Raw genomic sequence first — 13,594 nt, forward strand, 5'->3', positions numbered from 1 at the left:
CAGGCACTGCACCCAGCCCCCATCCCTCCCCTGCCAGGCACTGCACCCAGCTCCCTTCGTTCCATGAACTGTACCCAGCACCTCCTGCTTTTTTTATTTATTTACAGAATTTTCAAATATACATATTCAAGATTAACTTGTACAGAAAGCAAGATTCAAGAAAATAAAGAAAAATCATTCCAACAATCTTATAATATCATAAAAAAACAATTTCATAACTTAAATCCTGCTCAAGTCCTCATAATAGGATCCAAGATTAAAAATAAACGGATTAAAAGAAAATTTTATAAGGAAAAAACCAGCTATAGGTGATTTGTGTTAAGGGCATTCATCTATCTTCATGAGCATTCTCTAGCTTCGACAGAGACAAAAATGTTGTCAGTTGAGAGGGCTCAAAGAAAACAAATTTGTGTGATTTATAATGAATTATGCATGTACAGGGATAACGAAGAAAAAAGGTAGCACCCAAGGCTGTAATACCAGGTCTTAACAAAATAAATTATTTCCTACGCCTCTGTGTGTCCCTGGCTAAATCAGGAAACATTTGAACTTTCAAACCTAAGAATTCTTTATGTTTGTTTTTAAAGTATAATTTCAAAAGCCATGTTTTATCTAAAGCAAGAGCAACTGAAAAAAGCATAGTAGCCGGAGTGGCTACTTCCCTATCAGAAGCCTCTAATATAGCTGATACATCCAATGGTTCTTGAAGCACTTCTTGCTGTTTCTTTTGGTCCTTAACAGGAAGGTAATATACCTGCAGTAATGGAGGTATAAAGGACTCCGGTATTTGCAATATTTCAATTAGGTAACGGTTCAACATTTCCCTAGGAGTTATTGTAGAAATCCTAGGGAAATTAATGAATTTGTTACTTCTTGAGAAATTTTCTAGTGATTCAAGTTTCCTTCTTAAATTAGTGTTATCCTTAATTAACGTCTCCTGTATTAATTTTGAAGATTTAATGTCCTGTTACTGAGTTTCTGTTTGCGACTTAAGATCACAAGTCATTTTCTTCAAATCAAAGATATATTTTCTTTAAGTCGAATTTCCAGTTGTTGAAGTTGAAGGGTTTTAGGTATATTAGCAATTAAGTCCCACAGGGCGTCCAAGGTTACATCCTGGGGCTTAGGAAAAATAAGGAGTTTGTAAATGTATAAACTTCAGCTCACCCACTGGCAAGTCTTCTTGTCGCTGTTCTAACTGGGTTAGTCCAGCCCCAGCTGCTGTTCTTTCCCCCAGATCCAAATTCAGGTTCCTTTGAACAAACTGGGAACCTAAGTCTCCATTCCCCGTGATATTCTCCACTGCCTCCGGAGGAGAAAGCTCTCCGACTCCCGGAAGCTCCCCCTCCCTCGGGAACTGGTAGTCTGGGGATGCGGCGCCGGTGCTCGCTGGTCAGGACTAAAAGTTGTCTCAAGCCCCAAGGATGACTGCTACGTGCCGCTTCTTTGCAGCATCTCCAGCGTGGGAGCTTCTGATGTTATTGGCGTACCCTGCATGCGCCTGATGAGTTCCTCAATACTGCAGACCTTAGGAGCCCCAGAGCATCGCAAGGCACTAGCGACGCTTCTCCCTCTCCTTTTCGGCATTCTTTCTGGTAAGAAATTAATATTACACCACTAAAAATTATTTAGGAAGAGGAAGCTCAGCGGAGCAAATGCAGAAACAACCTATGCTGTCGCCATCTTGGATCTCCCTCCCTCCTGCTGAGTGGCTTCCTTACTTCTAGATTGTTAAGCAAACGTACGCAACGCTGTACAGAGTCACAAAGGAGACAGTCCCTGCTTGAAAAAGCTTATAATCTAAACAGAGAAGACATAAACAGGATTCCAGCCCACCCTGGCAGGGTGGGGGATACACTTGGGATTGTGAGCAGTGGGGAGCAGGGTTGTGGCTTTCTGACATGGGACCTGCAGCACTGATTTCTGAATGGGTAGAAGCAGGGATTACAAATCCCAGAATGCTTTGGGATGACTGGCCAAGGACTCTTCCTCCTGAAACTGGGTCCATCCAATGAAGCTGCTGCTTTTGGGGGAGGGAAGAAGGGGTGTCTCTCTGATGTATGAGTGCGGGTCCGTGAGCTCACCCATGACCAGGCCAGCATCCAGCACTTCCTACCTGTCCGGAAAAGTTGGCTCGTCAATAAAGTTAAGTGAATCTGTGTGCGAGGGGAGGAGTTACCGCCCTCTCGCTTTCCCAATGAATCTGTCCAATTGGCAAGGGGCCTGGGCGAAGAGTCTCGGCCTCTGTCCAATGGCACGGAGCTGGGGGCGATGCAGCTCAATTTTTGTCTGATAGCGAACGGAGGGGGGTGGAAGCATGAAAGGGCTAGGGGGCAGGGAGGCTCATTCTCTGGAAACCTAGTGCAATTAGTGCTGACCAATAGGAGAAGCGGACAGTGGGAGGCACGATCAACATTTCCTCTTCGGTTACCAATCAGAGGCTGTGGCCATTGGTGGGCCGCATACTTAGCTGGTTAGAAACATAGAAACATAGAAAATGACGGCAGAAAAGGGCTATAGCCCACCAAGTCTGCCCATTCCAATTAGCCTCCCCCCAGAGTTCACTCCCTTAGAGATCCCACATGAGTATCCCATTTCCTCTTAAAATCCGTCACGCTGCTGGCCTCAATCACCTGCAGTGGGAGTGTGGGTGTGGGGCAGGGTGGAAGCGTTCTCGTGGCTTTTCTGCCAGGATTCCTGCTTGTTTCCCACCCTGGAGTAATATCAGTGTGGTTACGGAGAGCCAATGGCCACCAGAGAGCCTCGTTGTTCCGACGCATCCGATGAAGCTGTGTGAGGTACCTGCAACGACGCAGGGAGGGGAGCAGGGTGTAGAGCCCGGCGGTGACCTGCAATAATTCTGGGAGGGGGCGTTGGCTCAAATATAAACCGGGACCCCCATTTTTGGGCCCCAAAATCCCGGTTTATATTTGAGTATATATGGTATTTATTTTCATTTCCAATATATGATAGGCATAAAGTCATAACAGTTTTCAGCTGAAATAAAACAACTATTTGATAATAAAAACCCACGAACGACCACCCCCACTAACCCCAGCACCAACATTCATCCAGTCCCTTAAAAAGAACAGGCCCAAGAACAGAACTTTGAGGCACACCACTGGTAACATCCCTTTCCTCAGAGTGATCTCCATTGATCACTACCCTCTATCGCCTTCCACTCAACCAGTTCTTGATCCAGCCCGTCACTTTGGGACCCATCCTAAGGGTACTCAGTTTATTTATTAGACATCTGTGTGGAACACTGTCAAAGGTTTTGCTAAAATATAAATACAACACATCTAGCACACTCCCTCCATCCAGTCAAAAAAATTGATCAGATTTGTCTGACAAGACCTACCTCTCGTGAATCCATGTTGCCACAGGATTCCAAAAATTTCACCATTCTCTGTTTTAGAAGAGTTTCCATTAATTTGCTTACCACAGAAGTCAGACATAATTCCCTACTTCTTCCTTACTTTCATTTTTGTGGAGAGGGACCACATCCGCCCTTCTCTAGTCCTCCGGTACCACTCCCAACTCTAGAGACTCATTGAAAAGGTCAGTCAGCGGAGCCACCAGAACTTCCCTAAGTTCGTTCAGCACCCTCGGATGTACACCATCCAGCCCCATCACTTTGTCTACCTTTATTTTAGCTAGCTCTTCATGAACACAACCCTCTGAAAATCGATCAGGGTCTACCACTCCTCCATCCTTATTCACGTTTGTCTTCTGCGGTCCCGCTCCAGGCACTTCAGCCGTGAACACAGAACAGAAATATTTGTTAAGCAATTCAGCCTTTTCTTTATCAGCTTCTACATATTTCTCCCCTTCACCTTTGAGTCTCACAATGCCACTTTTGCACTTTTTCCTATCACTAATAAATCTAAAAAATATCTTATCTCCCCGTTTTACGGTGTAAGCTATTTTTTTCTTCCGTTTGCATCTTTGCTTTCCTGACTACAAGACCAGCTCTTTTAACTTTTCCAGATATTTTTGCCTATCTTCCTCTTTCTGTGATCTTTTGTAGTTTATGAAAACTAACCTCTTATTCCTTACCTTCTCAGCTACTACTTTTGAGAACCAAAGTGGCCTTCTTTTCCTCTTACTTTTACTTACTTGCCTCACAAAAAGGTTTGTTGCTCTTACAATTACTCCTTTCAGTTATGGCCACTGCATTTCCACTCCTTCTGGACGTTCCCATTCACACAACAATTCCTTGATGTAATCCCCCTCCCGAACAAAGTTAGTATTTTTTTAAAGTCTAGAACCTTTGCTTTTGAATGAGCCCTCTCTATACCCATCTTAATATTAAACCATACCATGCAGTGATCACTGTAACATCAGAAACATTTTCCCCGTTTGTAAGCACTAAATCCAGAATGACCCCACCCCACGTGTGTTCTATTACCAACTGCTGGAACAGTTCTCCTTGTAGAGAATTCAGGATCTCCCTACTTCTAGAAGACCCCACAATAGGGATACCCTAATCAACATCTTGCATGTTAAAATCATCTAGAACTGCTTTCCAGACATTGCCCCCTTTTCCCATCTGTGTAGAAGTATTCTGTGATTTACTTACCTGAAGGCTTATACTCACCTAGGGACTTTGATCACCCTGCCTCATCACTTCTAGTTTAAAGCCCTCTTCAGTAGATAAGCCAGCAAGATATGTGGGAAATGATGAATTGGCAGGGAGGGCCTGATGGGAAGATCTCTGTACTAGTTAAACTACTTTCTTTTGGGAATCACACTTCAGACGTCTGTGGTTGATGTATTAAAGGACCTTAGGTCACTGAAAGGCCTTGCACATTCCTCTGTCCTCTAAATGAAAAGCAATTGATTATGTGACTAATTACAGCTGTTTTGTTATTTGTGTAGATCGCAAGACAGCGAGGAGCTAGAAGAGTTACTGGTTCTCAGGAGGGAAGAAAAATAGTATATGATTCTAAGAGATGGCATAATCTAACTGGCTAAGAATTGTTTATCAAAATGTATAAAGATCAGAACTAGCTCTATGATCCATTACAGGTCTCTACTTAAATACCACTTTGGCAATTACCGGTATTTGTATTACAGGATTTCTCCTCCCCTTCTCCTACTACATCACATTCTGTTGGTGGAGACTGCAAACCTTCCTACCAACTAAGAAATGTACAAGGTTGCTAGATACCAAAACTAGCAAAGATGGCCGCCAGCATTTGGCAGCTAAAGGCACCATATTTGCATATTTCTACAACAATTTTCTTCAGAAATGCTTATTATTTGCAGATGATCATTCTGTTATGTAATTGCTTAGCATCCTTCTGGTTTTGGCCACCGTCTTGTCATGTTTTGCCAACTTTAGATCCTCAGACACTTTCTGAAGAAGTGCTTAGAGCAGGGGTGTCAAACTCAATCACATTAAGGGGCCAAAATCTAAAATATAGGCTGTCATGGGCCAGACCCCTCCCAATCTCTGCCCCAGACCCTGCCCCCATAATAGAACTAATTGTAATACCATTTTTCCATTCATTTTTCATATATACATACAATATAATCTTATTAACAACAAATAATGGTTAACCACAAATTTAAACTACACAAAGCACACTGTATGCTTCTCAACATTCATTCCTACCAGAACACAGAGAACCCCTAGACAAATATGGGACCAAAACTAAAAGTACTAATATATACTAACGAAACCCTAAACTCTGCATGCAGTACAACCCCAGAGAAAAAGAAACAAATGCATTTCTTCCTGAACAGTGCAAAATATAGACAGCAGATGTAAATTCTCGAAATTGACATAATTCAATCACTCAATTGAAAATAAAATCATTCCCCCGTACCTTTGTTGTCTAGTGATTTTGTTTTTCAAACCATCTTTCCCAGTCTCTGGCTGCACTTCCTTCTCTCTGTGCTCTTAACTATGTATCCAGGACCACCTTATCCATTTGCTGTTTTTCTCTCCTTCACTTTCTGCCATACATCCATCTTTAGCATTATCTTTTAAAATTCAACTTTTTTACATTTTTTTGCTTTCTTCTCAAAATCTATCTACGTTTCCATGTCTTCCCTTCCCATCTATCCATGTGTACCATCTTCTCCCCTATTCCCATCTATCCATAAGAAGTATTTCTTCTTATCTCTTCCCTGCCGCATCCATTGCTGTGTACCATCTCCTCCCCCTGTCTCCCTTTCTCCTCCATCCCTGTGTACCATCTCATCCCTCTCCCATGGTCAGACAACTCTGTCTTCCCCCTTCCCCCTCACATGGTCTGGCATCTTTCTCCTTTCTTTCCCATAGCCTTGAATCTCTCTCCTCTCCTATGGTCTGGCATCTCTCTCTTCTTCCCTCCCTCTTCCTGAGGTCTAACATCTCTCTCCTTCTCTTCTCTCCTTTCTGCGGTCTGGCATCTCTCTCCCCCCTCTTTCCGTTCCACTCCTTGGTCTGGCATCTCTCTCTTTCTCTCCTTCCCATTACAGTGATCTGACATCTCTCTCTTCCCCATGCATCTCTCTACCTCACTCCTCTCCCACCCCCATGTCCAATAATTCTCTTTCCATCCGGTGTGCCGCAAGGGTCACCGCTATCCCCACTGCTTTTCAATGTCTACATGTCCTCACTGGGCTTGCAATTAACCCAGCTAGATATAAAATTATTCAGTTACGCAGATGACTTTACGATCATCATCCCATTTGCTAACTCTATCTCTGAAACTATTCCCAAGGCATCAGAAGCTATAAATGTGATGGAACAATGGATGACAGACTTCAAGCTCAAACTAAATTCAGAAAAAATGAAATTCTTCGTTGCTTCGCCACATCCGCTTGACACCAAAACACCAATATGCATTAACGAACTTAGTTACCCTATTCAGTCTACCATGAGGATACTGGGTGTAACTCTGGACCAATGCCTAACCATGAAAGACCAGTTGAACTCCTTAATCAGAAAGGGTTTTTTCACTCTCTGGAAACTTAGATCCATTAAATCTTATTTCGATACGTCAGCATTCAGAATCCTGGTACAATCCCTCGTACTAAGTCAACTTGACTACTGTAGCATCGCATATCTAGCAACTTCCCAAAAGAACATGCGACGTCTACAATTAATGCAAAATGCAGCTGTCAGACTAATCTTCGGGCTAAAGAAATTCGATCACGTGACACCTTACTACCGGCAGTTGTACTGGCTACCGATGGAAGCACGCGTAAAGTTCAAATTCGCATGCTTCTGCTTCAAAGTACTATACGGTCTAGCCCCTAAATACATAACTGACCTTTTCTCTTTCTCAGCAAACAAACACAAGAGAAGCTCACATTCGAACTTCGTTTCCCCCCATTTCTGTTTATAATGACAGGGGTTGCCATACAACTCATTATGAAGAATTGGAAGAACTGGGATAGGTTGAATTATACGTTCTGGTGGGAATCTCTTTGTTATACTTTCAAAATGGAACACTCAATGGCCATACAACAGGAACGATACAAGAAATTTATGGATGTTTGGGAACCATTGACCAAGTTTTGTAAAGAATGATAACTTATTTTATTTTATTGACCTCTCAGCATACACATCCAGGGTGGTTTTGCATTGAAGTTTAAGTCAGGGATAGTTTCTTGAAGATATCTAATTTATGATTATTTGATGGGAGAGTGGGAGGAAAAATAATTGTTCATTAATGTCTATAAGTTTAATGTGCTTTCTTGTGATATTATGTATTTTAGAATTGTTTGTTTGCACAATGATAGTTTGGAAAACCAATAAAGATTTATAAAAATAAAAAAAAATTGTATGAGCTCATTTATGTATATAAAATACTTTTGCAAACCAAAAGTCCTTTCAAAATTATCCACATGATAGAATTTGTATAAAGGGTCCTAATCTATAAAGGCCTCTATAAATACTAGGGAACACTCAATGAAGTTACATGGAAATATTTTTAGAACAAATAGGAGGAGTGAATAGTTAAGATCTTGAGCTCATTGCCAAAGGACGTAGTAACAGTGGTTAGAGTAGCTGGATTTGAAAAAGGGTTGGGCAAGTTCCTGGAGGAAAAGCCCATAGTCTGCTATGGAGACAGAGAAGGGGAAAGCCCTGCTTACCCTGGATTGGTAGCATAGAATGTTGCTACTATTTGGGTTTCTGCCAGGTACTTGTGACTTGGATTAGCCACTGTTGGAAATAGGAGACTGTATAGCTATTCTTACGTTCTTATTATGGATTGCTAATATAACCAAGTATGCGCATGTATATGTATTTAAAGGCAAACACATATACAGCCATAGAATGAGTATAAATGCTTTTGCTTAGATTTTGGAGATATGCATGTAATTTATAGTTTATGTGTATGCTCTGCTTACACTCTGCCTAGGCTCCACTCATGTGAGTGAGTGAGTGTACACTTTGAAAGAAATGCTCAGACTTGCAGAATAGCGCATAGCTGGATTATTGTGATTTATGCATGTACTTGTCACTTATGTTTGGGTGGATCCTTATAAAATTACAGTTCCTCCACTGTGTCTCTGTACAGTACTATATATATCTGGCATACATTATATAAATAATTAATCATTGTTATACACATTCACCATCTGGCATACATTACATAAATGATTAATAATTATTATACACACTCACCAAGAATCACAGCACCAATGAAGAGGCTTGTGAGAACCCTTAAAAGCCAAAATGGCCTCTGTGGAAAAAAAAATGGCATCATATCAATTTGTTGTTGAGGGTTTTTTTCAGTTATTGTTCTTATAAAAGCAGAAAATGACAGAAAGGAGTCAATGAAATACACTATAAGGATTTAGATGAGACAGGAAAGAAAGATAAAATGACCTACACTACACTCCAACTTGACCTACGTCTTACTTCCTGTTTCCTGTCTTACCTTCACCTCTCAACCCTGCCAAGTTTCTTATGCTAAACGGCTTCTCAAAAATATGAACACTGAGAGGCTGAATAAATTTTGTTAGTATTTAGTATTTATGGTATAGCCTAAGCGGTTTACATTCAGGTACTCAAGTATTTCTCCCGGTGGGCTCACACTCTATCTACCTAATGTACCTGGGGCAATAAGTTATTGGTGTTGAATGTAGTCAGTTAAAATTAGTTGATTACCTTATATGGCTAATTCATACCCCCTAATTGGCAGGCCTGACATAACCAGAGTTAACTAGATAGCACTGAATATAAGCAATCTCTAATTAATTTTTAGCCTTATTGTCAAGTTCAAGTTCAAAAGGCCCAGGAAATTCAAAACAGACCATTTGTTTGGTTAACTCCCAGGATTTCCTGTTCTATTTCTTTGCACCCCTCTGGTACATACTACAGAAGCCATTGAATTAAAAAAAAAAGAAATGCACACTTACCGCCTTCCCTCGAATACCAGGCAGGATGATGATGAAGGTGCATGCACCAGCCAAAAATAAGATAATCACTTCAATGATTTTGGTATCAAAAATGAAGGGTGTCCTTGGTTGAGGGAAAAAGGGAAAGACACCATCTTGCTGACTCATTTTTGCAATGCAGAATTAAGTAGTAACCTAAAAAAAGACAAAAACCATCAGAGACAAACTGAGAAATGAACCTTCCAGTTCCTTTAGAAATTGGTGGGAAGGATGGGAGATAAGAGCATATTATTTGTACCATTGATGATTATTAAGTGTTATACTTATTGTTAATTTGTTTGGATATATTGTTACACTTATTGTAAATTTGAAAATGAATAAAGAATTTTAAAAAATAAATAAAAATTGTCCTGCTTTTCAGAGATGTAACAGTATTTCTTGCTCTAGAGCAGGGGTCTCAAAGTCCCTCCTTGAGGGCCGCAATCCAGTTGGGTTTTCAGGATTTCCCCAATGAATATGCATGAGATCTATGTGCATGCACAGCTTTCAATGCATATTCATTGGGGAAATCCTGAAAACCCGACTGGATTGCGGCCCTCAAGGAGGGACTTTGAGATCCCTGCTCTAGAGAGATGCACATGAAGGGCATTTCTAACAGTGTACCTGTGTTTAGGCACCTAGAGAGTGTTCATGTGGTTCGTATTCTATAAATGAAAATAGATGCCTAATTTCTTTCTTTTTTTTTAAGTTCCAAAAATTTTATTGAAAATTTTTTCATAACAAAATATCCAGACAGAAGAATAGATTTAAAAAAAAAATATCTTTATTAGATTTTCAAACTATAATTGTGCAAAAAGTAGTTCATATACATAAAATATCACAAGACAAGCACAATAAACTTTCAGACATTAATATACAATTAAATTTTTCTCCACCCTCCCACCCACTACTCAAATAAAATAAAACCCACAAGAAACTATCCATATATACCCTGAATCAAATTCCAATGCAACTCCCTTCCCCACCCCCCAACCTACCCTGGAAGTGTATGTTTACAAGTCTATAAAATAAAATCAATTATTCTTCCTTACAAAATTTAGCCAATGGCTCCCAAACATCCATAAACTTTCTGTACTGCCCTTGCTGTATGGACATAAAATCTTCCATTTTAAAAATGTAACACAGAGATTCTCACCAAAAACTGTAACTTAATCGATCCCAATTCATCCAATTCCTTAAAATGAGCTGTATGGCAACCCCTGTCATTATAAATAGAAGTTTATTTCGATTAGCTATTTGGCTTTTAGCTCTCATCAATGTACCAAATAAAATGGTGTCATACGTTAATGCCACTGGATTTTCCACTATGTTGTTCACTTGATCCCATTTGGACCTCCAAAATTTAAGTATCAAGGGGCAATAGTATAATATAATAATGTTAACATAAGCAAGGGATACACATGTATTCTAAACATATCCCATCCCACCCTTTCCCCACATACATACATAACCACCCAATCATTCATGACAATCAAACCTTTAAATGGCTACAACTTCGTCATGCAATTGGTTGCTCAAAGATTTCACTGAAAATGTCTAAGCCAAGTATTTTATCAATATGCAAAAGTTTTATGTGTCTAGGTCATGAGACATCAAACTAAGGATAGTTGGCCTAGAAGACATATGGGCTAGTGCAGTGATTCCCAACCCTGTCCTGGAGGAACACCAGGCCAATCGGGTTTTCAGGCTAGCCCTAATGAATATGCATGAGAGAGATTTGCATATGATGGAAGTGATAGGCATGCAAATTTGCTTCATGCATATTCATTAGGGCTAGCCTGAAAACCCAATTGGCCTGGTGTTCCTCCAGGACAGGGTTGGGAACCACTGGGCTAGTGAACTGAATACGTTGATATCTGATGAACAGTAGAGTTTTATACTACTTAAGATGTTGTCAATCAGCTTCAAAGAAACAATCATTATACTTTATGACGAGGCAGGTTAATTGGACTCCTGTTAAGCTGAATGAATAAGATAAATGTAGAAAACTCTACTTTATGCTGGTCATGTAAAAGTGAAAAAGAAACGTTGGATCATATGCTTTTTTATTGTCCAACGGTAGATGCCTTCTGACAACAGATATGGAGTCATGTTCAAATTTTGTTACCTACGAATATACCCTAATTTTTTTCATGGCATAAAAGCATAGCAGGTCAAATACGCACCTATAATTTAGACAGAAGCACCTATAGCAGCCATAAAGCTGGTGCAAAATTGTGCATACATTGCTGAAATACATGTGTAAATAATATTCTATCACTTACATGCATTGTTCTATGCCCCACCCATGTTCGGCCCACAGGCCACCCATCGATATGCCTATCTTCAAACTTATGTTATTGCACTGAAGTGTCTTTATATAGAATAGTGGAGAGTGAAATTTTAGCATTTACGTTATGTATGTACAATGGCATAGTAAGGGAGGTGTGGGGGCAGACTGCCCTGGGCACCTTTCTGCCCCCCCCTCCCGCCACACTTGTGCCCTCTTTTCCGCTCCCTGTACCTCTTTAAAATCTTCTCCAGTGCAAGCAACTACTCTGGCCTGCTGCTCGCACCGGCCTGGCTCCCTCTGAAATCACTTCTGGGGGTCTCAGGACCAGAAAGTGACATCAGAGAGAAAGCCAATGCCAGTGCAAACATCAGGCTGGAGAGGCTGCTCACGCTGGCAAAGATTTAGAGAGGTACAGAGGTGGGAAGGGAGGGTGCGAGTGTGGTGTGGAGGGAGCGAAGGAGGTTGGCACGGAAAGAGCGGGTGGAGGGCGGAGAGGAGTATGCGGAGGTGGTTGGCTCCTACCCTTGCTACGCCACTGTGTATGTAGACACATATGTGTGTATATGTCAATATTCTAATCATTTTCACTCATATTGGCATGTAAATGTTTGTGCCAACTTTGTCGAATTACCCATGTAGAGGATAATGTTCAGAGCCATCTCCCAGGAGAAATAAATAGTGCTTTAACTGTAGAAATAGGCCTTAAAAATCGCCTGCCAGCTCGGTATGTAGGTGAAAGTACATACAGAGGGGGAGGTACTCATGGAGGTGAGGTTTAAAACAGTAGACTTCCTTTCAAAATTTTCAAAAGTTTGTGTGTATTTGGCTTCTAGCATAGATTGTTGTATTTCTAAACACCAAATGCGGGCATTGTCCATCCAAATGAAATTGAACGCTGCTAAAACCAAATTGCTTTGGGTTGGACCAAGATTAGAAAAACTTCCTACTTCTGTTATACTGAATCCAGGTATCTCATTGCACATAGATTTTCCTCTAGAGTACTGGGTATTAATTATCCTTGATTCATCACTTTCATTTCACGAACAGATAAATTATTTGACAAAAAAGGTTTTTTTTTAGTCTACATATGTTGAGGAAAGTTAGATCATTGTTCCATCAAGAACATTTTTCAGTATTGGTACAATCTACAGTGCTTGCCTAGCTAGACTATTGTAATTCAGTTTATTTAGGCATTAAGCAGGGCAGTCTAAAACGACTTCAGCTGATACAAAATACGTCAGCTAAGCCCATATTTGGGAAGCTAAAGTACGATCATGTTTCTCCTTTGCTGAGAAATCTTCACTGGCTTCCAGTCCGCTTTAGGATTCAATTTAAATGCATATGCATCATCTTTAAGCTTCTCTATGGAATATTTGATCCTTTAGTTCCCTTATATTGGAACCCCTTCAGATCTTGTCATTTGAGGAATACACTGAAATATAAACTATCTTTCCCTTCTTTTTAGGGTTTAAATTCGTAGGAAAGCTTAGTCAATCTTTTGCCATCAAGCTGGTAGAGATGTGGAATGGACTTCCTGACTGATAGGCCAGCTACAACAATTTCGTAAAGTCCTGAAAACTCTGCTGTTCACACAACATTTAAATGGCTTAACTATAGTATCAAAGAATTGACGATAATCCAGCTTTTCTTTCTTTTATGCTCTCTTTCTTATGTACTCTAGCCTTAATTACATGTGAATCGAGTCGAGCTCCGTTGGGAGATGACCCGGTATATAAATTGAAGACTAGATTAGATTAGATTATTTTCTGTCAGAAAATCTGCCTTCAAAATTTAAGAGATGTAAATGAGTGCAGGTAGCTTTCCTCAGGCAAGATTCAAAATGAAAGCATGTGTGGATTTTGAATAACACAGGCACTCGCACCCGGCACCTTCTAATCTCAAAACACTCCAATAACC

At 40.5% G+C, this 13,594-nt stretch overlaps 1 protein-coding gene across 3 annotated transcripts in view; it reads right to left on the bottom strand.

The window, feature by feature from the left end:
• Positions 1–13,594, bottom strand: part of LOC117348295 (dual oxidase maturation factor 1-like) — a 93,494-nt gene that overhangs the window by 18,629 nt on the left and 61,271 nt on the right. For 2 of the 3 annotated variants that reach the window (XM_033920231.1, XM_033920229.1), the window contains exons 2-3: positions 9,367–9,540; positions 8,630–8,687 (exon numbers count right to left, since the gene is read on the bottom strand). In XM_033920231.1, coding sequence (XP_033776122.1) covers positions 8,630–8,687; positions 9,367–9,513 — 205 coding nt within the window. In that variant the 5' untranslated portion in view covers positions 9,514–9,540. Of the gene's footprint in view, positions 1–8,629; positions 8,688–9,366; positions 9,541–10,540; positions 10,605–13,594 lie in introns of all 3 variants that reach the window. The other variant, XM_033920230.1, reaches the window with a different exon arrangement.

This window comes from Geotrypetes seraphini, chromosome 14, assembly GCF_902459505.1.
Source record: "Geotrypetes seraphini chromosome 14, aGeoSer1.1, whole genome shotgun sequence".
NCBI lineage: Eukaryota > Metazoa > Chordata > Amphibia > Gymnophiona > Dermophiidae > Geotrypetes > Geotrypetes seraphini.